We start from the raw sequence: 25,783 nt of genomic DNA, 5'->3' as shown, positions 1-25,783 counted from the left end.
ACTGGTTTCACTGCTTTGACTCACTGGGAAAGTGGTGTCTTTTATTCAACTTCCATTAAGTTGTTTGTTAAAGTCTTAAACCACTGAATTGTGTGCTGAATTGAATTTCTTAAAACAGCCAATAAAACTGAAAAACTAAAATCTCAAAATACAATTGAAGCAGGTATGAAGCCTATTTCTCTTCACTGCCAAAATAGTCTGCAAAAACCTGCGCAGTGTACAGATTATTCTATTTTACGAGGGTAAAACTGGCTCAGCATTCATAAATCAGAGTGAAGTGTATCACATGCTGTGATGAGAATGCAGGCCAAATCTTCTTCTTTTTTTTTTTACCTTATTTTTCCCTTTTGAGCTTTGACACACATTAGATTATTCTATATATTTATTTGCAGGTTTCTAATAATAACAATATAACATTGTTAGACTTTGAAAATTAGCAGCTTTGACAACAAAAGACTCAAAATTTTATAAAACTATATAACATTTTTTTCTTGTCTCATTACCAAAAAGACTGGTTTAAAAATATAGCACTGAATAGTAGGGGTGCAACGATACTCGTATTGATATTGAACCGTTCAATACAGTGCTTTCGGTTCGGTACGCATATGTATCGAACAATACAAAGTTTTTAATTAATTTTATCAACTTTCCTTCTGACGATGCTGTCTGTGTTGAGCGCTCAGTGGATCTGCGCTCGACAGTGGAGCCTAGGCGGAGTAGTCGAACGCAGATTCACTGAGCGCAGGGCAAGCTAGCGAGACTGAAGTTAAGCTCTCCTTGCAACATGGCAAATTGAACCTCCCCCACCCTCATTCAGATCTGGCGTTTGGAACTATTTTGGTTTTCATGTGACATATGACCCTGATGGTAAGCGCGTCATGGACAAAAGTAAAACAGTATGTCGGATGTGCCACGCAATGCTCAATTACATGGGTGGGAACTAGTGCGTTAGCGCAGTTAGCTCGTTAACGTGTTGGCCGTCCAGCCCCACGCACGGGGCGATCCGCGGTAGCTCGTTAACGGAGATTTGCCGTGTTGTGGCATTAATGTCATTTCAGATTAACGCTGACAGCACTAGTGGGAACACAATGAATATGACATTTACTCCGACATCATCCTAGTGCAAATACAAGTGGAAGCAGACAAAAACAACAAGCACGCATGCTACAAACTTTACCCGAGTCATTTAGACAGCCGTTAGCACATGATTCTCCTTATGGGGACCTGATATGTTTAATATGCTGCTGAGAATATAGCCCAGAAGAAGCGTATAGTATAGCTTTTATTTTGGAAAGAGCCATTTCTCTGTAATAAACTCTCTTTTCCAAAGATGAGTGATTTCTCGATCAGATAGATTTATTTTTTTATTACTTTGTTGTTTCAGCAACATTAAATTTAAAAACTGTACTTTTGAGTTAATATATATATTTATAATTTTACTAAATGACAAATTAAAAAGGCATGAACATTTTTTTTTGTATCGAAAAAATATCGAACCGTGAATTTTGTGTATTGTTGCACCCCTACTGAATAGGGCTGATAAGTTAAGCAGCTTTTCATCAGAAAAATGTACTGCCATATTTGAAAAAACAACAGACAATTTAGCATGGTATCCACTGATGCTTAAATACTTTTCTTTTTCTTTTCCTCTGACCATCTGGTTGTGAAAATACTCCAGCTGTTTGGAAAGTTGGCACTTTGTTCCTCTTTTTTCCAAATTAAATAAACATATATCAATTTTCTTGCTGACTTGTCCAACAGCGGGCTGGAGTCCATCCCAGCTTCCATAGGGCAAGAGGTCCTGAACAGGTCATGAGTCAGTCATGTGGCTACTACAGACAATCAGACATTTGCATCTATTTCGAATCACCGGTTAATCTAACATGCAAGTGTTTGAACTGCATAAACCCATGAAGGCACAGGGATAGCATGCAAACTTCACACATAAAGTGCCCAACTTACTTGTTGCGGGATGACAGTAGTAATCAATTTAATTCAACCCAATTTTATTTTATTAATATAGTGCCAAAACACAACAATAGTTGCCTCAAGGCGTTTGATATTGTAAGGTAAAGACCCTACAATAATACAAAGAAAAACAGAAAACCCAATAATCATATGAGCAAGCACTTTGGCGACAGTGTGAAGTGAAAACTCCCTTTTAACAGGACAAAACCTCCAGCAGGCTCAGGGAGGTGCAGCAGTCTGGACTCACCTTGATTCCTCACAAACTGTTTGTATGAGGTTACTGCTGAGTGTAATCTAACCTGCTTACATGAATGACAATTGTGAACAAATCAGAGCTAAGGAGTTTTCTAAATATGTAACATTAAATAATGGTCAAATTTAAAATTTCATCTGAAGGAGCAGACATTCTCAAAGTTTGGATCAAGCTGTAGACTTTTGTGATCACTTAGAAAGAATAACCTGAAACTAAAGAGAAATGCTTTCTTGTTCTCTGAATATACATCATAGAATCACATGAACTGTGGAAGAATACATACAGCAGCCCATTCTTTCCTTGTCATGCTTGCAGGCTGCATTAAATGCTCCCAAGGGTCACTATTAAAAAATGAATGCAAAAGTGAGTTGAGACAAGGAGGTCCAGATCGCCTTTCTCTGGAAACAGTTAAGTCCACCTTAATGCATCATGACGTTATGTCAGAGTTGTTACCAAATTAAATGAAGATATTTTTAGAAGGTAAAAAGATTAGATATTGTTTTGTAACTGTGACAAAGTCCCAGTATTAGTTTTTTTAATGTTAGTATTGCATAAGTTTAAACATTAAGCAGATATTAGAGAACAATAAGGGACATTACCACTTTATTGCCCTAACTGACAGTTATGGACAGTTTTTCTTGACTTTTCTTGCAAAATTTAACTTGGATTTTAAGTGATTTGAAAATATCCATTCTACACTGATTGTACTGCATGCCAGCCACATTGTTTCCAGGCTGAATCACTTGCACATCTCAACACTTACAACTTGTCCGAGACTTGCATGTGTATCAGTGCAGGTGCTGTGTATTATCCGCTTTGCTAACATGTGGGGTCAAACCCATGACCTTGCAGTGCTGAAACATCATCCAGTCAAAGACACCTCCCACAGTGGTGGCAGAATCAGCCCACCAGGGGTTAACTTTTAAACCCAAAACAGTGTCCCCTCCATCATAACAACCATTTTTGTGGACATGGAAAGAATCTGGCTCTTCTTTCACCATCTGTGTTTTTATTTCTTTCATTCCAAATTTGATTAGGTCTCACCTGTGGAGTACATCACAGTCTTCTTGGACACTGAGATTTTCAAGTCCCAGCAAGATGTCCCAGTTGGAATGAATAGCTTTTACATCTGGTTCTAAAACCTCTGGCACTTCTGTATCACACCACAACAACTTCCAATCTTCAAAAGGCTTTTCCCAGAAAAAGTGGCATTGAGAGCAGTAAACGCTCTCAGATTGTACTGCTACAGAGTTTCACGCGTAAAAGTATCACCTATTCTTCAATGCAACAAAACTGAAAGAAAAACGAAACACACGGGGAAGTGCCTCAGTCTCTGGTTTCTCTGGCTTAAACATCCGCGGAGGCCAGTCCTGAAAATGTTTCAGTTTTTCTTCAGACTAAAGTTTTAAAAACAGAAGTGTTGTTCTCCAACTGGCAGCAACCCAAGGTTGCCTCCTTTGTCAACTCATTGCCTCCCATCATTGATAAACAGCTCTGATGCTGAACAGACACACGCAGCTGTTTGTGGCAGTGTGCAAAGGGCGTTGTTTAGAGCTGAACTGCAAACACTGTTTCTGACTGACTATCCACTAAAGCTTTAGATATTCACTAAATCATGATTTTATTTCCAAAGACAATAAGAAAGACAACCAAGACATTGGTGATTTAAGGCAGGATGGAGTCTTTATGCAACATTTTGACTGCAGACCCTAATAAAATCATCCCCAAAGGTCACGTCTCTGAAAAGACCCAAACGCTGCTTTGTGATGTTTTTGGAAACTGATGTTAAAATATTTAATTGTGGCTGCACAGATAAACTGGGGGGGCTTTGGGTAAATATTTGCTCTCAGACAGGGCAAAGCTTTAGAACAGACCACAGACATGCACACAAATGTGGCTCAGACAGCCGCTCAGAGAATACAAAGATTACAAGACAGAAAAGGAAAAACATTATTTCATCAATCTGTTTCAGCATTTTTATTAGTGAAGACCAGTGTTGGGTAAGTTACTTTAAATTAGTAACTTAGTTACATTACTAGTTACTTCTATCAAAAGTAACTCAGTTACTTCAAGTTACTCGTTACTTTCAGAGTAACTAGTTACTAGGGAAAGTAACTTTGGTTTTACTCAGAATTCTCTTGTTAATGTGTTGCTTCCGTAACTGGATACCCAGCAAGATTGCCAGTCTTCTAGCTTGCTTACTTGCCACAAGTGCACTGTGCCACCTACCAATAGAAAGGAAAAAATAATGTGCACATTTCCACGAGAGAAATCCCACGCCTGGACCGTCGTTCACCGCCGCCATGATTCTAGCCTACGTTACAGCGTCATGTGCACTTTTTACATCCAACACAAAAACTGCAGTCGTGGTGCTTTCGATTGTACTCAGAACTCGGAAATTCTGCCTTCTGAATAGGAAGATGTAGGTAACACCAGACTGCAGATGAGCTGCTTACAGGGCTGGACTGGGACAAAAAAATCGTCCCAGGCATTTTGACTAGAGACCTACGGAAGAGGATTAGGGCCACTGGAAAAAAAAAAGAAAAGAATTCTGACTTTAATCTCAGAATTCTGACTTTTTTCTCAGAATTCTGACTTTAATCTCAGAATTCTGACTTTATTCTCAGAATTCTGACTTTAATCTCAGAATTCTGACTTTATTCTCAGAATTCTGACTTTTTTCTCAGAATTCTGACTTTAATCTCAGAATTCTGACTTTTTTCTCAGAATTCTGACTTTAATCTCAGAATTAATGAACGTGTTTCACGATGTTACAGTATACTAGGTGAATTGACGTTTTAACTGTTGTTGATCGCAGGATCATCCCACATGGGTTCGTTGCATTTTATTTTATTGTTCTACTATTTCAGAGTTTTTCAAGGCAGTTAAGCGGAGCTGTGTTACAGATGCTAGCCGCCTGCCAATATCACTGATATATTTGATGTGTACAAGTAAGTTACACTTAGTACAGCGGAGGGGAGAAACTGTAATGAATGTTTATGCGGATATTTCACTCAGAAAAATGGGTGGCGTTCATACAGAGCCACCGACACAGCCCCGGTTGTTGTTCTGACGGTGGCCGACTGACGATCCCCTCACAACATGTTAGCTAACACAAACTAATGTAGTGCATGTAACTGTGTGTATACGTTAGTGGTACAGTGTCGGAAGAAATGAGCAAACTGTTAACTGTTTATAATGTCAGAATGACATCATCGTTCTCCCGCACTGTGTAATGTATGTCAGCTCAAGAAGGAAATCATATCTTATACTCTGAGCTGCCCAGTGCACTTAACGCCTACGTGTGGAAATGGTAGGCTACACTACAGTTCACTACCGGTAAAAAATAAACTTAATACAGTATTTGATTTTTTTTTAATAGAACAATAAAATAAAAAGTGCTGGCTGAGGAGCGCTGCCGCGTTGAACTTTGACCTCGGAGTGACGTGACGTTTGTTCGCACAACCAATTGAAGTGCAGAAAGTCGCAAATCAGGCATATTGTTCGCATAAACACAAAAATAAATAAATAAATAACGAAATAATCCCGATATTGTGCCAAAGACTGATTTACAATGTTACTTTGTGTTCTATGTGTAATACCTTTGCTTAAATGACTAAATGGACTGTGTATTTATGACTCTGCGTTATAGTCCTGCATACATAAGTAACATTCATATGTACAGATAAAAATGTACAGAGATATGTACACAAGCGTGTACACAAAAGTCTACTGCTGATCGAGCTGCTCAGTGGTCGTACAGTCTCATGCAGAGAGCGTGGAGGTGTTGTCCGTTGCCATTCCACCACTCCAGCAGACCACAACATAAAAGACAGCAGAGGCTACCACAGTGTCGTAGAACATCCTTAGAAGACGTACTACCTACATCATAACCAATCAAGTCCTGCTTTTTTTAAAATACAGATGAGGATTTATTATTTACTGAAAGGCTATGCCTTAGTTTGCTTCTTTCATTATTGTGTTTCGCCCTGCATAAAATAGATAACTTTTCTGATAACTACAGTCAGTACTCTCCTACTGGCATTAGCGGTGACCTAAGAGGCTTAACCGTAATATTGCTTTGCAGTGTAAATGTTGCAGAAAATGACTGTCTTTTCTTTCTTCTTGTGTGCAGATTGACTGTGATGTCATAGCACTGATGGATGACGCAACTTTGGCAAACTACATTCCCTCGTACGGAGACCGAATTGCCCTCTTCAATTTCTGCAAAAGCAAGCAACCACTGTCAAAAAGAAAACTAGGACTTCTGCAAAAACTTCATGAGAAAATGAAAACCAGAAAAGAAAGTCCAAAGGAGAACACTTCACATACAGATGCAGGAATAAGACAGACAAAGAAGCAAAAAGCAACACGAAATGTTGAGATAGGATGGATACATTGTGATGGAAAAATAGCCAAACAGGTGAGAGCGAAGCAGGGAGGTGGCACTAGAAAAATTCAAATGGCCACTGATGCTGGATTAAAAGATATTCTTCAGGAAGGAAAGAAACTTTTTTTTCCTGATGGCATATCTCCTAAGGGATGTGAAACAGATTTTGAGTTTGAGGTTTGGGACTTTAAACAGAACCACCTTACTGATGATACCTGCCAGTCTATTGGCAATATGTATGAGGCAGCGAAACTGACAATGTTACGCTTCTACATTGCAACAAAACCAAAAGATCCTGAAGAAGATGCCAGCGAGACATCTGAAGTGGTGTTTGTCTCAGAAAGCAGTGGCAGTGACATTAATCCATTGCAAGTGGGAGAAGTCAGGGGTAATTTTGATGAAGTCATCGCTGGTTCAGAAATTTTAGATGATCCAGAAATTACTTTTGGTCCAATTTTTGATGCTGAAGAAGATACAGAAGACACATTAGTCTATGAGGGTTTTCTTGTCCCCCTCAGTCCACCTAATTCAGAGAACGTAATAACAATCACCATACGTCATACTGACACTTTACATGACATGATTACTGCTTTCTCTGATGAGGAGATTTTGAGCAAAACACTGAATGTGAAGCGCATACTTCCAGACAACACAGAAGAACCAGGCACTGGATCAGGAATACTAAGAGATGTACTCACATGCTTCTGGCATGAATTTTATGAGCAATGCACCCTAGGTGCAACCGTTAAAGTGCCATTCATTCGCCATGATTTTCCTGCTGAAAAATGGAAGGCAGTTGGGAGAATACTCTTGAAAGGTTACCAAGAATGTCAGTATTTTCCAAATAAACTTGCAATCCCTTTTCTGGAACAAGTGCTTTTCAGTGGTGTTTACAGTGATCTTAAAGCACACTTTCTACAGTTTGTCAGCAGCCAAGAATGTGATGTTTTGATGGAAGCAGTAAAAAATTTCTCTGCAGTTGACTTGGATGATCTTGTGGAAGTTCTTGACAGTTATGGCTGTAGAAAAAGAATCACTGCTGAGACTCTTCCTACAATCGTTGATGAAATAGCACACAAAGAGCTTGTCCAAAAACCAATGTTTGTTATTGACTGCTGGAGGGAGATCATCGACCCCCATATCTCCCTCAGTCCGGAGGGACTGACCAAGTTATTCTCTGAACTGCAACCAACTTCAAAAAAAGTGTGCCAACTACTGAAATTTGCTGTGGATTTGACTCCACAACAAAAAGAAGTGAAAAATCATCTCAAAAGATTCATCAGAGAGCTGGATAACATTAAACTTCAGAAATTTATGCGTTTCTGCACCGGATCTGACCTTATAGTAACAAACAGTATTTATGTGGAATTTCAAGATATGACAGAGTTTACAAGAAGACCAGTCGGACACACGTGTGGGAATGTTCTGCAGCTAGCTAACAGCTATGAAAACTTCCCAGATTTTCGTTCTGAATTTAATGCAGTTCTTGAAAGTAATGTCTGGGTGATGGACATTGTTTAGACTCTCACAGCAATGCGCTACATTTGAACTGCTCATGCACACTAGAGCATAACTGTAAAGAGATGTTAGGAATATGTATTTTTATGTATTTTGAACTTATACAGTATACTTTTTTTTAATTAGAGAGAAGTTTCTCATCTCTGTTAGAAGTCCAGTTTTGGCTAATATTTCATTTTCTTTTATCATTTTGAGTTTTACATGATACAGTCACAAAACAAAACGAACGGGTACACTGTTTACTACCATATCCAGAGCTGTCTTCACCAAATCCAAGCTTTCCAGCTGTAAGACAGAAACCTTCAGCAAAAGCATGAAGAAAGATTACTAAAGATCTATAAACTATAATTAAGCTGCTCTTAAACTTTCTTTAATGCACCATGTGTGGTGTGAGAGCTCAGCACAGTCAAATACTTTTGTAAGTAATTAGTAGTAAGACTAATTCATTCAGATGGTATTTTCTTATTAGGTCAGGGCTAAAACTGAACATAGTTATAACGTAAAAGTAATGCTGTTATGCAACACTGTATTGTAAAAGGAATAAGTACAATTTTATACTTTAGCATTTGTCATGTCTGAAAATATTTTTGCTTTACAGTATATGCAATTTTTAGTTAAGGTAGGTTAAGGTATCAAAGTTTGACATTTGTTGATTACAAAGGTTCCATTTAAAGTTGGTGAAAATATTTTTTAAAATTCCAGTATTTTCTTAATGTCATATTGTTTCTAAGCATACCTGTTATTCATCCATCAAATTGATTCAAGCTGCTTAAAGGATTCAGTCTGTTTTGAAGACGGTTATTGATTACTGAGATCATAAATAAACACTGTACAGTTCAGTGCAGTGGTCAAGTGCTGTGATTATTCAGGCATCCTTTTGTAATGCCAAATTGTCATGTTCTCAGATATAGTATTAATCTTAAAACCTGGAAAAAATGTCTTGTTACTGCCAGAAATTATGCATTTTTATTTGTATGCATGTATGTTCTCAACCATTCACACTTGTTTTTATTTCTATACCATAGATGACACTGAAGGAATATGTGATACCACAATAGCCAGTGTTCATGATCTTTACAGTAAGTCACTGATGTATACTGATGCATAACAAGACTGTATGAGATCTATAAGTTTGTTTTAAAAGTTTAGTCATTCTTGTTACAGGGCAGCTTATATGGTTATGAGTTTTAGCCATGTTATTGGCATTGGCAAGAACAGGTTTCTTGTAAACTTCTTCCAATAAAATGTTACTGTACACAGTACATTTGTATTGTTGTTTTGAATATGTTCATCAAGCTCCTTATCTATTTGAACATGCCAGAATTCAAGAGACTGCCACACATGAGCTCAGTAACATGGAAGAATACCATTTATTTTTAATTTCAAACATTTCATAAAGATACACAAATATAAATGTAAAACATGTTGCACTTAATGTGACAATAACTTGGTTCCACTTGCAGGAACTGTTTTGTTGCATTGTTGCTGGGATACTACAAATAAAAGTCAAAATATTTTTGGTATGTTTCTTATAATTTTAGGATTCATGACATAAAGGAGCCTTGTGTACGACAGCTCACACTGAATCAGTATAGCAATGACTCATGGTCATTTTACATGAAAACCAGCTAAAATATCTTACAACTAACAGAAGTGAAATACAATAATAATTAAGTGATGGATCTTCATATGGGTAAATGATTATAATAGCTTTGCTTTAATATAATTGCACTAAAAGCTCCCCAAGGCATAACGACTTTAAATATTAACAATGATACGTTTATAGAAACATGCTGTTGTCAAGACCTAGAATTGTTAGTGCTACTATGGTTTGCTGAAACATACCACAGATAACCCGGGCACTTAGCATATCATATGCTGGTGCCTGGGTTTCCAGCCATGAATATTAAGAGTAAAGGTTGATACAGAAAACAATGAGCAGGGAGCTGGTCAGTTTATATTTTATATACTATGCACATGTCTGGCAACAAAACACAGAAATTTATATTGCAATTTACTGGTAGGCAGGTTTACACCACTTATGATTCAATCAAAAATATAACATTTGTAAATGCAGTTTAATGTATAGCCTTTTAAAAGGATTGACATGTGTTTCATAACTGATTGATAATATCACAATATTCAGCTTTTTCAAGTAATATATAAACATTTCTGTTTAATGGTAGTGTGAATGTAGAGAAACAATCAAATTGGGGGGGAAAGATACCAACCAAACTGTATTTATTACTATGATCAACATAAAATGATACTAGTTGGTGCTGACCTCCTATCAGCACTCTGAATTTACATTACAGCAGAAATAAACAGCAATATTCTGAGAGAATGACCTGAAAAATGGCATGTTCGGTCACACCTAAAAGATGTCTTTCATTTAATGCAGTGCAGAAATACCTGCATAAAAGGTACCTGTAAGACATGGCACCTACTATCAAATCACGTTATCAAGATAAAGAGAAATATTTTGTATTTATTTGTACATTTACACACTGAAGTTCCTTAAATACTTTGCAGTATTTCTTCTCTTAACCTAATATACAGATCCGCAGCACCAAGTGGATCTCCTGGGGCATCCCATTCATTTTCTACCATAAGCAGGCAACAGAGTTCAAAGACTGTTTCATCACAGGGGTGTTGACCTTTTGGGCTACACTCTTCCATACACAAAGTGATATCCTCCATAGAAATAGGTTTCAGTCTATCCTCAGCACTGTGCAGCTCTGGAAATGAATACATTACTACTGGTCGACCCGATGCTGCACTACCACTTGGCCGGATTTTGTGCGAGTTCCATGTGTTCACAACTTCATCAAGTTCATCCTACATGAAAAACAACACAATATAAGTATATGAAAAAGACCATGTACCAGTAGATTTAGCCAAAGTTGAGGCTTATTAACTCATTAATCAACAGACATAGAAAGTGACCTCTAATTAATGTAAAACCAAGCAGCAACAACAAAATAGCACTTTCACTAAACAGCACATGGACACAGAATGGTGCTGCATGATTCTACTGTTGAATAGATAGCCCAACACTTTATACTCAGTGTGCAATGATTCTACAATATATTTTCAATAGAGAATTAACCAAATGATAAGATTTCTTTCTGAAACCGTGCCCAAAGGACCACTAGGTAACAGACTCCATAGTAATTTAAACCATGTGGCAATAAAAAAAAAAAAAATGCTCCATGCACCTGTGCTGAGAAAGGTGCAGTTACTTCCACTGATAACATGAGTACAATTCCATCAAAGTATTAAAATGGAATCCCAAAAAGTTGATTCTGTTCATCTGGATGTAGCGTTTTCAGTGTGAGAAATGTTCTGTCAAAAAACATTCCTTACCTGGCTGATTGAGCATGCATCAAGACATATTAAAATGGAAATAAAATTCATATTTAATTTAAAGAAAAAAAATGTTATAACCATATTTATATTTTCTATTTATGCAGCTAAGACATTACATAGCATGAGCACATGCTTTTACCTGAATAAGATTGAGAAAGCAGAATTGGATAAGACCTTTGTCCAAAAAATCCCCTGTGAAGTGGCCATCATCCTGAAAAGTTTGAAATAAGTTCATCCAAAATTGTGCACTCTGTGTGCGTAGGGTAGCCCACCATCCTTCTATACGTTGGTTGGCCGTACTTCTTCCGTAAAGGAAACTTTTCTCACCTGTAAAACTGTCTGTGTGGTTTCTCCGTAAAAACATCTGCATTTGTTCGACACAACCATTATCGGTACCTCGGTCAGCACGTAACCTCTCTGGACATCCACTGATGCATGAAACTGTTTTCAGAAAATAACTTGCAATCAATTTAGGGTCATTGTTTGTGGTATAAGCCTCCATCCATAAAACATAGCGGCTAAAACCATCTATGCAGCCACTGATAGCAATACCATATGGTTTCAACTTGTCATAGCCATCCATGTGCCAGAGAGCATTTGGCCCTCTGCAGCTGTACTGTCATCTTCTCAACCGTCGAGCTCGTCTCAGTTCCACACCTTGAGGGTCAACCAATTTGATTATGCATCTTACAGTATCTTGTGACACCACAAATCCATGTTGAATTGCACGAAGATGTAGCCAACGATAACCTTGCATCTGTCCATTTGTCATGATCTCTTGTTGGACAAAGGCTAGCACTTCCTCCAAGTTTGATTGATTCTTCCTTCTAAAAAGCCCAAGTCTTTTACAAATTCTCTTTAGAGTTCGAACACTTATAACTGTCTGATGACTATGTGCTAAAATTGAAAGTATTTCTTTGTTACTGAAAGAAAGTCTGAAATACAGTCTTATTAAGTCATCCAAATCTGACATGTCAGCCACTGTTTCTCTCACCTTGAGAGGTGAACTTTTTGCAGAAGTCCTAGTTTTCTTTTTGACAGTGGTTGCTTGCTTTTGCAGAAATTGAAGAGGGCAATTCGGTCTCCGTACGAGGGAATGTAGTTTGCCAAAGTTGCGTCATCCATCAGTGCTATGTCGTCACAGTCAATCTGCACACAAGAAGAAAGAAAAGACAGTCATTTTCTGCAACATTTACACTGCAAAGCAATATTACGGTTAAGCCTCTTAGGTCACCGCTAATGCCAGTAGGAGAGTACTGACTGTAGTTATCAGAAAAGTTATCTATTTTATGCAGGGCGAAACACAATAATGAAAGAAGCAAACTAAGGCATAGCCTTTCAGTAAATAATAAATCCTCATCTGTATTTTAAAAAAAGCAGGACTTGATTGGTTATGATGTAGGTAGTACGTCTTCTAAGGATGTTCTACGACACTGTGGTAGCCTCTGCTGTCTTTTATGTTGTGGTCTGCTGGAGTGGTGGAATGGCAACGGACAACACCTCCACGCTCTCTGCATGAGACTGTACGACCACTGAGCAGCTCGATCAGCAGTAGACTTTTGTGTACACGCTTGTGTACATATCTCTGTACATTTTTATCTGTACATATGAATGTTACTTATGTATGCAGGACTATAACGCAGAGTCATAAATACACAGTCCATTTAGTCATTTAAGCAAAGGTATTACACATAGAACACAAAGTAACATTGTAAATCAGTCTTTGGCACAATATCGGGATTATTTCGTTATTTATTTATTTATTTTTGTGTTTATGCGAACAATATGCCTGATTTGCGACTTTCTGCACTTCTATTGGTTGTGCGAACAAACGTCACGTCACTCCGAGGTCAAAGTTCAACGCGGCAGCGCTCCTCAGCCAGCACTTTTTATTTTATTGTTCTATTAAAAAAAAATCAAATACTGTATTAAGTTTATTTTTTACCGGTAGTGAACTGTAGTGTAGCCTACCATTTCCACACGTAGGCGTTAAGTGCACTGGGCAGCTCAGAGTATAAGATATGATTTCCTTCTTGAGCTGACATACATTACACAGTGCGGGAGAACGATGATGTCATTCTGACATTATAAACAGTTAACAGTTTGCTCATTTCTTCCGACACTGTACCACTAACGTATACACACAGTTACATGCACTACATTAGTTTGTGTTAGCTAACATGTTGTGAGGGGATCGTCAGTCGGCCACCGTCAGAACAACTACCGGGGCTGTGTCGGTGGCTCTGTATGAACACCACCCATTTTTCTGAGTGAAATATCCGCATAAACATTCATTACAGTTTCTCCCCTCCGCTGTACTAAGTGTAACTTACTTGTACACATCAAATATCAGTGATATTGGCAGGCGGCTAGCATCTGTAACACAGCTCCGCTTAACTGCCTTGAAAAACTCTGAAATAGTAGAACAATAAAATAAAATGCAACGAACCCATGTGGGATGATCCTGCGATCAACAACAGTTAAAACGTCAATTCACCTAGTATACTGTAACATCGTGAAACACGTTCATTCCTACATAACATTATAAGCTAACAGGCATGCTAACCGTAACTGTACCATAACTGTTTTCCTGTAGAAATAGGAGACACCAAACTATTTCTCTTTTTGTTACTCACCTTCTGCTCTTCCATTAATAAAATAGCATCTTCGGGGACCCCTCGGCCACGCAAAAAATCACTTATATCCACCATATTTAGTGAATTAGTTCTCCACCTGCCAAACTGGACACATCGCTGTCACTGAAGCTGTAAGCCTGCAGGTGCCCACCTCAAAATTCTGAGATTAAAGTCAGAATTCTGACTTTAATCTCAGAATTCTGAGAAAAAAGTCAGAATTCTGAGATTAAAGTCAGAATTCTGAGAAAAAAGTCAGAATTCTGAGATTAAAGTCAGAATTCTGAGATTAAAGTCAGAATTCTGAGATTAAAGTCAGAATTCTGGCTTTAATCTCAGAATTCTGAGAATAAAGTCAGAATTCTGAGATTAAAGTCAGAATTCTTTTTTTTTTTTTTCCAGTGGCCCTAATCCTCTTCCGTAGAGACCGGCCCACCATTATAGGAAAAATCATAAAGCCTTTGAATGAAAATAAACACTGTTGTGACAGTGATGTACACTGTTCTGATGGTATATATGTATCAATCTATCAATTGTTTGTTGCAAGACTCAGATAATTATTTTTTTAAAAGTGAGACATTTTAAATGAGAATAAGAAAGTATTTCCTTGTGCCCACCTCTCCCTGTCAATGCCCTACATGGACCCCTGGCAACACTTTGCTAGATCCGCCCCTGCACAGTTACCAGCTGTCAGCTACTTAGAAAAGGATCCTGGTGTTATTTGTCTCTCAGAAACAGTTCATAACTTCCCTTCAACTCATTCATGTTAACTAAAAGGTAAACCTGTTTCTCCATCACAGCTCTGATGATTCAGTAAGGACATCTCCTGGTTTCATCTTCATGTTTCCCTCTCACCACATAACCAAACCGATATCATGACCAGCAGCTTTACAGCTGTGGCTCCTGCCAACATCAGCTGATACTAGAAATTAATATTAAATAAATTCTAACATCAGCTGATCAAGCTTAAAAGTGCTGCTGTTGTTTAACGCGACCTCCGCTGGTTTCCTCTTTCTGGCGCAAAGTGGGCGATAAATAAACAAGAGAGAAAAGCTGATCAGCTGATCACTGATCAGTTTCATGATTGAAGTAGAAACAGGAGAGGGAGGGAGAGAGAATGAGAGAAGAAGAGGCAGCTGTGCAGCGTAAACACAGAATAACTCCAGCTTTGTGTCTTTTTCATTGTAGCTGAAGTCCGGGACAAACTGTTCCTTTTCACCTCAATACGAAACGCATGATATTTTCTCTGAATACTAGACGATTCTGTTTTTTACGGGACGGTTGGCAACTCTAATAATTAACCTTATGAACAAAATAAAGTTCAACTTCAGTAACATAGCACCCACCCAGCTGTATAGAAACTCCGTCATGCTAGCTAGCACGCAGTACGAAAAAGTCAGCATAACGAAAATAAACTCCACCTAAACTTGGTTCATATCTGACCCAGATGGACTGCAGGTCATAACTTCTTACCTGAAGTTCAGTTCACCTGACACTCTCGGACCAGCGGCCGCTTCGGGTCTCTCCTCTTGCCTCCCTTTTCCTTCATCCACCTGCTGGCCTCCAACACTTGCCACCACACGAAGTAACGAATAACGAGCCTATTTAAATCCCAGTAACGAGTAACGCGTTCCCGGTTTTGGCATAATAACTAGTTACCGTGCTCGTTACCACAATAATAACGTAGTTACTGTAACGCGTTACTTAACGCGTTAGTCCCAACACTGGTGAAGACTAAGTAATGGGCAAAAATTCAGGTTTGAGAAGTTGGAACCACAAGATTCAGTTGTGTGTGTGTGATTATTGAAAGGTTTTTGTAAACAGCAATCTGATTGGTCTTTCCAGATCTCAACAAGCAGAGAACCTTCATGAGATCATTAGAAAGACTGCATATTTAAGGCAACAAGATCCAACGGCCACAATAGGCTGACTCGAGACTTCCATGTTAAAGTGAAGAACTTTACAGGAGAGGTAAGTAAACATGTTTACAGCCTGAAACAAATATTAGTTTTAGCCTGTGTTGAATGTCACTGCATTTTTGTGCTACTCTGCATTTAAATACTAGTATATATTAATGTCTGGCTCTCTTCCACAGCATCTTTGTCAAGTCTTCCTCACACTCAACCAGTTGAGACGGATGGATGCCCCTCCCAATCCTAGTTCTTCTGGAGGTTTCTTCCTGTTAAAAGGGAGCTTTTCCTTCCCACTGTTGCCAATACCTTGCTCATAGTGTCACGGACTGCGATGGCAGACCGTGGGGATGTGGGGAAGTAGGACCCAAACACTAGACTTTGTGTGATGAAAGCTGTGAGTTTATTTACAATGAAGTAAATTATATACAATGACAATAAATCCCTTTATTCCCCGACTCTCGTGCCGTGTCTTCTCCCTAGTGACCGTTCACCCCGTGCTCGCTGCCCTCTCATTTTCGCAGTCCTCCTGAGATAAATCACAGAGGCAGACGTACGAACACTCTCACAGCGACAAGCTTACGCTCAGACTGACTTGCCGGGAAACTGACGGGAACTCTCACGCAACGATCCAGCGTCCAGGGGAGCTGAGCCACACTGCTAAGTAGCTCCCCCCGATGAGGCTGATCAGCTGAAAGTGTGTGTCATCATCCTTGGGTGTGGCCAGCCACCTGGAAGGGCACACTCACCGGGCCTGATGGTGCTTGTAAACCGGCCTACCGGATACACCAACACACACACACACACCTGCAGCAGGGACACAGGGACATCAGCACAATACACACACACCTGCCATCAAAAATATAAACAAGTCCAAAAAACACATGAGCTCTGGGTTCCCAGACTCAGGCCCATGACACATAGTGTTTTGATTGTTGGGGTTTTCTTTGTATTGTTTTGTATATTGTAAGGTAAAAACCCTACAATATAAGGTGCTTAAGGTGACTATTGTTGTGATTTTGCACTAAATAAATAAAACTGATTTGAACTGAATTGAATGTCTTGCACGAATGAAAGTGTGACAGTTTTTAATGACAGATGGATGCTGACACAGCAGGCTACAGCTGGTAGTTCTCTGCTAGGTTGTGACTCAGGATGTACAGCAGGTTATCTATTTATTGGAAGGTTAATAGTTTGATTTCCAGCTCATCTAGTCTGCATGCTGATTTTTCTGTTTTGTGCCCTGCTTATAAGCTATGGAATCTTGTTTATGTTGCTTATAGTTCAAGTTATTTTTGAAATTTCAAGTTATTTCTCATATGTTTGAGTTAATAAATCAAAATGGATTGGTAAATATGTGGAGTATACATGGATGCTTGTTTCCACAACAGCAGGAAAATAAAATATATATAGATATAATCTTTATTTTTTTATTTTTGCAGTTATGGAAACAAGCTTCCACAGTAATCTTAACACATCTTTTGTTGTGATTTTTTTAATAGACTATGGCACTCAGCCTCTCCTTTCACTGCCTTTTTATAGAATCTGGCTCACTCTATACTCACTCTATAGAAGTAATCCTGCTTACTTTCAGAAGAGATGTTTGTTGCCTAAGTACCTCTTAAGCTTTTGACACGGTGTCGGCATTAACACAAAACAATCCAGCTGAAGCCAAAAGGCAGGTAGACTTTTGCAGGAGCTCCTATTGACAGCCTGCTTTTTTAAAAAATCTTTCGGAGATGAGTCACCAGTCCACTAGTGGTTTTTGTGGTTTGCTCCACACGGCAAAATAATGTGTTCTAATCATCAATCTCCCCGTTGCTGTCAAAATGTTTTTTTTAATCACAGGATCTTCATAACAAAAGACCAGGGCACACCTTTCCTCACAGCACACCATTTGTGATCCACTTTTGATGAGTTGAAATGTGTTGTTTTAGTTGTACTTTACACACAGTCAAGCACACACAGGTAAAAATGCACAGGCCAAAAAGTGTGTTTTATGTTACTTTGAAATTATATTAAAAATACAATTTTTATATAATTTTAAGCTGTTTAAAGACATAAATCGCATCACACCAAAAGTCAACTAAAAACAGCATTACTCAAACTCACTCTTCCACCAGTGGACAGGATATTTAAATGCATAGTGGAGGAACAATAACCAAACCCAGTGCAACATACCTCAATCTGTGACAGGTGGTTTAAATCAACTTTGCAAATTCACATCTGAACTTTAAGCAGCTACTGCCTCCTCCTCATCAAACCAGGAACAACCAGACCAGCAGGCAGCTAACGCAGGGAAATAATAAGAAACGCAACTTAAACTACATAACAATATAATGTCAACTATCATTTACAATACAGTGGAATATAATAAAATAAAGAATTAAACAAACTATGTTGCCTTAATCCTGTTACTACTACACCAATTAAATGTGGGAGAGTGTGAAACCAAAAGTCTTCATGTCTGATTTATTTATTGATTGTAGGATGACAATGCTAATAATAATAATTATTGTTGTTGTTGTTATTATTATTACCTCATGTGTTATTATGTTGTCATGTTGCTTCAGTTGTGTGGATGTGGATTCAGCTGTAGCCAACACCATTAAGCAGCTGTCTGTGTCTGTGTGCAATGCACGCCATACAGTTTGAGTGCAGGTTACTAACCCAGCTGACCCGTTTGTTGATATGTCCAAAAACGTTTTATTTATTTATTTATTCATTTATGGGCTTCAGCATTGTATTGGCAGGTGTCCTGGTACTCTAGATGAAACAGGAAGCTACTTACATGTACCAGCTACAGGTTGAGTTATCTATCATCTGTCACCTTGTATAGCATACTGAAGGACATCAGTGTAAACATCTTGTATTCTTCTGACACATCATTAGACACAGTATTCAATATACGTTTTATTTATACAGCCCCAAAATCACAACAACATAAAGGCTCTACAATAATATAAAGAAAACAGAGAAAACCCCTACGATCATTTGCCCACCTATGAGCAAAGCTTTGGCAATGGTGGATTGGAAAAACTCACTTTTAACAGGAAGAAACCTCCAGCAGTACCACACTCAGGAAGGAGCGTCCATCTACCTCGACTGGTTAGGATTAAGGGAGGAAGACAGGACAAAAACACGCTGTGGAAGAGAGCCAGAGATTAATAATAACTAATGATTAAATGCAGAGGTGTATAAACACATAGTGAGTGAAAAAAAAGTGACTGAAGAAGAATGCATCATGGGAGTCCCCCAGGAGCCTAGACCTGCACACAGTACATGTTACATAGGGACACCACAGATCATTAAAAATGATGTGTGCGTGTGTGAATGTTAAAAGGTAGATTTAAAAAAAATAAATAAATCAGTAAGAAACAGTAAATTTAAGGAAATAATGAACCCTTGAAGTTGAAGTTAGTCTCTCTGTTTTAGTTTGTCTTTTTGAAACATTTGGCAGCAGAGTCCGCGCTGAAACTGAAAGAACAGTGCATGGGAGAGAGAGCGAGAGAGAGAGAGCGAATTCCTCCACAGCTCCAGGGTGATGAAGAGGTTAAACCAGCCCCTCTCCGCTGTGCTCTCTGCCTCCTTTTGCGGCTCCAGCCCCGCTTTAAACGGCAGCTGAGCGCTGAGCGGACATGGACACATCAGAACTTTAACTTTCAGGTCTTTCTCCTCTCTTGCCCGCGCTCCTCTCCTCTCTTGTCCTCCCTTTCCGTCTCCCGCTGAGCTGAGCTCCGAGTGAGAAGCTGCGCTGGCAGCTGCCGTCTCATGGAAATCTAATTTTGCTCTAATTTTCGGTCAGTCGCTCAGGTCTGTGGAGGCTATTGTCGTTTCGCTGCTCCCTTGGTTTTAATGGTTCACTCATGCGTCGGGAATGCCATGGCCACTCCGAGCGCACAGCAACAGGATTATTTCAGATCGGTGAGCAGCGAATCAACCACCTACATGATGGTCCCGGCAGGCGGGCCGAACGCGGCAGCGCGCCGGGAAACGCCGTCCAAGATGTGGGTGGCTATGGTGGTGATAGTGGTGGTAGTGTTGCAGATTGCTTCGACCACGGGACTCTTTGTCTACCTGAATATGTCGATATCACAGGTGAGAGCTGGTTTCCACTCACTTTAACCTTTTCCCCCTCTTTTGTTTGTTTGTATTTGGAGCCGCATGTGGTTCCTGTGTTGGCCCGATTTACCAGAGAGCCTCTCGTGAGAGGTCCTCGCTGGGCTCAGAACTTCCAAGAAACAGATCCAATGTGCGTTCAAATTCACAGCTCAGCGTCACATGCACACTCTGAATATTGTTGCAAGGCTGAAAAAAAAACATACACAAACACACACACACCAAAATCTGTATCACAGTATTTGGAGTATTGCAAAATAAATAAGTAAATAATAATAACAGTCACAAAAAGTCGAGGGAAACCAGGCATTCGACAGCAGAGCTGCTGCAGGTGATTAAGAAATTTTATAGGAGCATTGCTGCTGGTTTATTTATTTATTTATTTATTTATTATAGAATTAAGCGGGTTTACACATTTTTTTTCTTTATTTATTTCTGGAATGAGGTTTATGAGTAAAGTTCGCCCCGGGAGTTTGACTTGCCGGGCGCTCGAAAGGCAGATTTGCCTGATCGGACTTGTTAAACAACGGAACGCGGAATTTACAAGCAGTCAAGGTAGACGGAAATACACGAGCTTACCTGCGTGTGTAAAAAAAAAAACAACAAAAACAAAACACACACACACACACACACACATTGGAGCCATTGGGTTAGGGCGGCAAGTGGAGAGAAGCTGTAGGGCAAGAATGTGTGCAGAAATATGGACGTCGCTGGTGCATGTGTGGATGTGGGCTCCTCTTCCACTGGGTTCGGTTTTATTTACGCGTCTAGTAATAAATAAAACGCTACTGCAGCGACTTGTTCTGTTGCACATGTGCTCCTTAGAGGAACACAAGTGGCGTCAGTGAGCTGCTGCTCATTGAGTCCCAGCAGGGGAAAGTCCACGATGGCAATTAGAGTCATTGCTGATGGTGCATGAGTGTAGGAGGGGGCATAAAATACGGGAGAGATAGGCTTATCAGTCAGAACTGCTAGTTAAACAGCAGAAGTTTATTTTTGGCATTAAGGAAATGTGTTGAGAAGCGTTGCCTGTGATTTCTGATACACTGCAGTGGTGCACATATATTGGTCTGCAGGGATGAAGGAAACTGATGTATGATCCTGATGGTGCATGAAATCTGCTACAGTGGTGCGCTGTGTCCATGTCTATATGAGATCAACAGCTGTAAGCGTGTGACGCATGGAAGAAGAAAAATGACATTTTGCATTGGATATGCTTCATGGCCACTTTTTTCAATCATGATATTGCAGGTTTGCATTCAAAGTGACAAAGAGAGTCAGAGAAGTTTGGCAGGACTGAAATGGTCCTATCTGTGGTTCAAAGATGACATCATGTGAAAACTTAAAACCATTATAAAACCATGTATTTTATTGTTTGTCCCCATCAAGTCAGAGAGTCCAGCTTTTATTTCATTTTAGTGAAAAGTTTAATACCAGTCGCTAATAAAAGTGGGTGTAGAGACATTAAAAAGACAAGGATACCCTGTAGTGATGGGGCAAGGTACTCACTTGAAACACATGACATTGTCTTAACATTAGCAACGGGACCTATACACTATTAAACAGGTGGTTTTAATGCTGTGACCTGATCTGTGCTTATCCAACTTAGACTCACTTGGCATAAAAGTAACAATCCTGTATCAGAAATTGAGCAATTTACCATAATAAGGATTTATTGACTTTTAATGTCAAGATAGAGAATCTTGTTATGGGTTTAAAATGTTATTTTATAAGCAGTTCACTTGATTTTAGTCTTTCTGGAGTTTTTTCTTTTAAACTTTTTTTGTTTGACATGTCAGAGGTAGCAGGAAATCGCACAAGGAATAGTTTAGAGATGATACTGGACAGAGACTAAATGAATTGCATGCGGGGAATCCCCCGGTTCTCATGCGAAGGCCAGCTATTCTGGAAACAGGCCCTTCTTTGAATTGCAACAGAGTTACACCCCATGCCTGTGCTGGTTGTTTTAAGACAAAAGATGTTTGCAACAATAACCATCGTACAAAGAGGAATTCTCCAGCGCTGCCTCACAGCTGTGGCATTCACATACAAGCAAACAAACACATGTAAACACCGAAGCTTCTGAGCTCATGGGTGTGTCACGCGCCCGCTCTTCGTTTTGTGTCCTTTGCTGCTGGATCAAGCATGCTTAGCAAAACAGTGAATTGCATCATGTTCTCTGAATGTTGGGAGCGTTACTTTGAAATAAGCAGCATTTCTTAGAAGGAGAAACTCTTTTAGCAGAGTCACATCCTAAAGAGTTAACATGTAAAGACATAAACACTAAATTAAAGCCTGTTCAGTGATTGGTTAGAATGCCACAGCACTCGTCTGGGTCGATACATCATTCAAACCTCAATATTGGCCACCATCGGTCTTGATGAGTAATATCAGTCAATCACCATTTACCAGTGACAGTGGACAATGACAGTGGCTGCACCAGATTAGTTTTGTGCTTGCTAAGTGTCCAGAGGTGGTGTGATAAAGAGCGTAAAGAACTTAAAACATTTTAGATATTTAGTTCTAATGAACATTTCTTTGATTACCAAATGCTGGGATTAAATAAATAAATAAATAAGACCAAATGTCTTTTATCAGAATTTTCTCAGTTTATGCGACTTTGTTTTTTAACAACCTATTAGTGTGTTAATCAAGAAAAAATTTGCATATTATTTGAGAAACTGGCTTTTAAGCCATTGTTTGTATTTGTTGGTGTTGTGGTTAGTACTGTCAACTCAGAGGAAGAAGGTCCTGGTAAGAGTCCAGCAGACATAGCATAGTATCTGCATTTATAACTGTTAATAAATGAATATTTAAAACGGTAATAAAGAAATAGAAGAGACATCCCTTCAACCATAGTATGTCCACCAGAGGGCCCTTTGTAACTTCATTGTTTACAATATGTTTGAAATGTATGTATGAAATTTTATGTAAATCTGTTTGTTTCATGTATCGGAAAGAAAAAAAATATCTGCCAATATATCCGATTTTTTAACTCACCAAATATCAGTATCACTTTTAGAATTCCTATATCAGTCAGGCTCTAGTCCGAGGTTTGACTCCACCAGCCCGCTGGGCCCTTCCTGTGTGGAATTGTACCTGTGTCTGGAGTCCAAAGGACATGCTTGTTAGAGAGCCTGATAATGTGGAATTGCCCATAGGTGTGACTGTTTACCAGTTTCTCCATGATAGCCATATGATAGACTGGCAGCCTGTCCACGGTGTACCACACCTCTCACCCTATGACAGCTGGGATAAACGCCAGCTCCTTATGACTGTGAGTGGGATAAATAGGAGAAAATAGATGGATTGATGGGTGGCTAACTGAGCTTCACCTGCTCTACAAATCACATTAAATACATTTTTTAACAGCAAAATCATCTGTGTTTCATCCAGTCAAGAGATAAAAGTTAGTGATCATGATGACGTACTGAAGACTTGGTTCTAAAGAACTTCACAAAAACTACTAGTGGGTTCTTCTTAAAATGAGGAAATTACTTTTTTGTACAACAAGTAATTTATCAGATATGTTGGACATCTTTTAATGACTTTCTGAAGTTAAAATCTTCACTTCCGAGAAAGAGGTAGAGATTAGATTAAGCTGTGCTTGCTACGATGCAGTGAATTACAAGTCTCATATTTTTGTAAGGAAACTTCTTTTATCACACACAAGCCTCCAGATCCGTATCCTGTAAGACTGTGGGTTCTCATGCCATTTCTGTAAATTTTGTGTGAAATTTGGGGCTTTTTGGCGTTATCTGTGCTTTTGTGTTTGACTGACTGGCATTCCATTCCTTAAACTTCACTGGTCCACTTTATTATTGTTTGGGTTCACTGATAGGGTCTGACTCACCCTTACATGCAACAATAGAGCCGGTGTGTGTGTGTCTGTGAGTGTGTGTCTGTGAGTGTGTGTGGCCAGATTTACACAGATGTCGTTTTTACTTATTGTGGACGGTTGTTAGGGTGTGTGTGTGTGTGGCCTGTTCACCCCCAAAGATCAGCACTTTTTGTAATCTGTATTTGTGCAATTTAAGCGTGTCTTTTTATGTATGTGTTCTCATGATTTTATCTGTGTTATGAACAGATGGGTTCCAAGCTCAGGAAGAAAGAATCTTAAAAATACTGAAAAATCCACGGCCTACAGCGTACCCTTCACAGTTTTGGTTTCAGGTGTAGAATTACTTTACATTTTTGATTAGAGATTAGTGTTAGGTTACTTTGTAGGTTAAAGGTCAAAGCAGAAGCCAAGCCAAGAAGCTGGCTTCTGAGCTGAGCTGTTTGACATCTTGAAGTCACAATGCAAACAAACACCCGCTCAGATGTTTTTGAGGGAACGGCTAAATTTAAAAGCAATCTCTTCATTTTTGTTCTTAGATCGACTTGTTTGAGATATTCAGCATGGGGAAACGTAATAAAACTGCAGGTGATGGACTTGTCATATTTACAGGAAGTTAATCAGAAACTGTAGTGCTCCACACATTTATTAGACCACCACCCAGTGTAAGAGTGGTGCCCTAAATTAACACTGTTGCTAATTACTAAAAGTCTTTTTTTTTCTTTTTTCTTTTTAAATTTAATTTAACTTTTTTAATTCACCATATATATATATATATATATATATATATATATATATATATATATATATATATACATATATATAAGATGCCAAATTCCAGCTATTTACTTACAATTCTGAATAGAAAACATTATTTTAGTGGTTGAATCTTATACTTAATTGATTTCTGTTTATCAGAGTTTATCAAAGTCCAGTGTGTCAGCTCAAAATTAGGTATAAAAATGTGAATTAAGTTTCTTATTTGTCTAATAAATCATTTTTAGTTTTAAACAGTGATTTGGGATTTCCGGTTTTTATTTCTGTTTATTTTTTTAACATGAAAATTGAATGTTGGTGATGTGTTTGTTGGTATTTTACAAAGAAGTGACAGTTACACAAACCTGTCTTAGTTTTTGATGCTATTGTTAAAATGCCTTAAACCTGCATTCTTTTTGATGGCCAGCAGGGGGCAACTCCAAAGAAGTCAAATTCTGTAGAAATCCATGGGAAAATGACCCTACTTTTCACTTGATTTATCACCTGAGTAAACATTTTTCTAGCAAATTTATGATCTCAGCCATTAGGTCCAAATCTTTATTAATGTTCATTTTGTAAGCCACTGCTGTGTTTGAAAAAAAAAAATTGATCCCACAATTAAGACTTCAAAACAGAACAAACCAATCAGTAATGTCAAAGTAGCTGTTCCCATCTTTTAAATTGATTAAAAAATATACATTTCTCCCAGCCTGTCTCAAAGAAAAATTTCTCAATTTAACAGCCGTAAAATTTTTCTTTATAACACGGTGAAAGTAGAAGGAGCTGACTGGACAAATCGACCAGTTTAACATTCACTCGCACCAAAATTAAACCGGAAATCTGGTAGCAAGAACTTAATGTCCCTTCAATTTTAGAGTTGATTTAATATGGGCTCCGCTGTGTTTGATTGCTGTCTACAGCTCACACTGTTGGACTGCTGGATATCTGACTTCTTGCAGATCTCTGCACAGGGGTAGGCCATTTAATTCACAAATAACATCCCATCAAAGATGCCTGTGGCTCTTCAAG

At 38.8% G+C, this 25,783-nt stretch overlaps 3 protein-coding genes across 4 annotated transcripts in view; 2 read left to right on the top strand and 1 right to left on the bottom strand.

Moving 5' to 3' along the window:
• Positions 1-5,913: 5,913 nt before the first annotated feature.
• LOC146390684 (uncharacterized) lies at positions 5,914-8,701 on the top strand. The gene has a single exon (XM_084923665.1). It carries the CDS (start codon positions 6,381-6,383, stop codon positions 8,130-8,132), a length of 1,752 nt encoding a protein of 583 aa, XP_084779791.1. The 5' UTR covers positions 5,914-6,380; the 3' UTR covers positions 8,133-8,701.
• A 775-nt stretch (positions 8,702-9,476) lies between these two features.
• Positions 9,477-14,260, bottom strand: LOC146390683 (uncharacterized). 2 transcript variants are annotated; one of them, XM_084923664.1, is made up of 2 exons: positions 11,638-12,776; positions 9,477-10,967 (listed from the first exon to the last, which is right to left on the bottom strand). In XM_084923664.1, exons 1-2 carry the CDS (start codon positions 12,079-12,081, stop codon positions 10,647-10,649), a joined length of 765 nt encoding a protein of 254 aa, XP_084779790.1. In that variant the 5' UTR covers positions 12,082-12,776; the 3' UTR covers positions 9,477-10,646. The 2 variants fall into 2 exon arrangements, 1 of the variants encoding a protein (XP_084779790.1); XR_014799851.1 differs by lacking the exon at positions 11,638-12,776 and adding an exon at positions 14,135-14,260 and having other exon boundaries at positions 10,880-10,967.
• Positions 14,261-19,615: 5,355 nt separating this feature from the next.
• The window catches only part of tnfsf10l (TNF superfamily member 10, like), a 77,867-nt gene continuing 71,699 nt past the window's right edge, over positions 19,616-25,783 (top strand). Inside the window, exon 1 of the mRNA XM_084923662.1 lies at positions 19,616-20,139. Within this exon, the coding sequence (XP_084779788.1) occupies positions 19,897-20,139 (243 nt within the window). The 5' untranslated portion in view covers positions 19,616-19,896. The remainder of the gene's footprint in view (positions 20,140-25,783) is intronic.

This window comes from Perissodus microlepis, chromosome 3, assembly GCF_051167445.1.
Source record: "Perissodus microlepis isolate ML-2025 ecotype Zambia chromosome 3, ASM5116744v1, whole genome shotgun sequence".
NCBI lineage: Eukaryota > Metazoa > Chordata > Actinopteri > Cichliformes > Cichlidae > Perissodus > Perissodus microlepis.
This window is presented reverse-complemented; position numbering and strand designations above follow the sequence as displayed.

Bases quoted from the DNA above. Each gene is read 5' to 3' on its own strand.
- LOC146390684 (XM_084923665.1), top strand. From the start codon at position 6,381: ATGGATGACGCAACTTTGGCAAACTACATTCCCTCGTACGGAGACCGA.
- LOC146390683 (XM_084923664.1), bottom strand. From the start codon at position 12,081: ATGGATGGCTATGACAAGTTGAAACCATATGGTATTGCTATCAGTGGC. The intron at 10,968-11,637 runs GTAAAAGCATGT...TTTTTCATGTAG, and splicing joins GCTTTCTCAATCTTATTCAG to GATGAACTTGATGAAGTTGT.